The following is a 595-nucleotide window of genomic DNA, read 5'->3' on the forward strand; positions in this document are numbered from 1 at the left end:
AAACCCTCGAATACAGCACAGTGACCTGCAAGCGAAACCTAGACCCCAACCCCCAAACCCTAAACCCTAAACCCTAAACCCTAAACCCTAATTTTTTGAGGGTTTGTGCGACAGGCATGCAAAGGATAAGCTCTGGTATTTCTTTGCCGCAACCAGCAGCTTAGAGTTCCTTATAAATGACGGTAAAACCCTAAACCCTAAACCCTAAACCCTAAACCCTAAACCCTAGAAAAAAAAAAAAAAAACCCTAATACCCCTTTTCTTTCTCTTATTTTTTTTTATATAATAGCCAATCAATGACTAACAAGAATTTTAATTTTTTTATTTTTTTAAAAATTTTTTTTTCTAGGGTTTAGGGTTTAGGGTTTAGGGTTTAGGGTTTAGGGTTTAGGGTTTGTGTGCAGGAGACGACAAGTGGGATCGATCCCCAACAAATGAAAATTATAAATTGGGGTGTATGGGCAGCTATTCTCTTTTTGCGGGTTCACTAGAAAGGCTAGCAGAACCCCCATTAACACCTGCTGTACTCAGGTGCTGCTGCTGCTGCTGCTGCTGCTGCTGCTGCTGCTGCTGCTGCTGCTGCTGCTGCTGCTGC

At 42.2% G+C, this 595-nt stretch overlaps 1 protein-coding gene across 1 annotated transcript in view; it reads left to right on the top strand.

Moving 5' to 3' along the window:
- Positions 1-116: 116 nt before the first annotated feature.
- Positions 117-595, top strand: part of EMH_0031470 (uncharacterized protein) — a gene marked incomplete at both ends in the record, with an annotated part of 3,978 nt that continues 3,499 nt past the window's right edge. Inside the window, 2 exons of the mRNA XM_013494521.1 lie at positions 117-135; positions 405-455. Coding sequence (XP_013349975.1) covers positions 117-135; positions 405-455 — 70 coding nt within the window. The remainder of the gene's footprint in view (positions 136-404; positions 456-595) is intronic.

Source organism: Eimeria mitis, genomic scaffold, assembly GCF_000499745.2.
Source record: "Eimeria mitis Houghton genomic scaffold, Emh_scaff1187, whole genome shotgun sequence".
NCBI lineage: Eukaryota > Apicomplexa > Conoidasida > Eucoccidiorida > Eimeriidae > Eimeria > Eimeria mitis.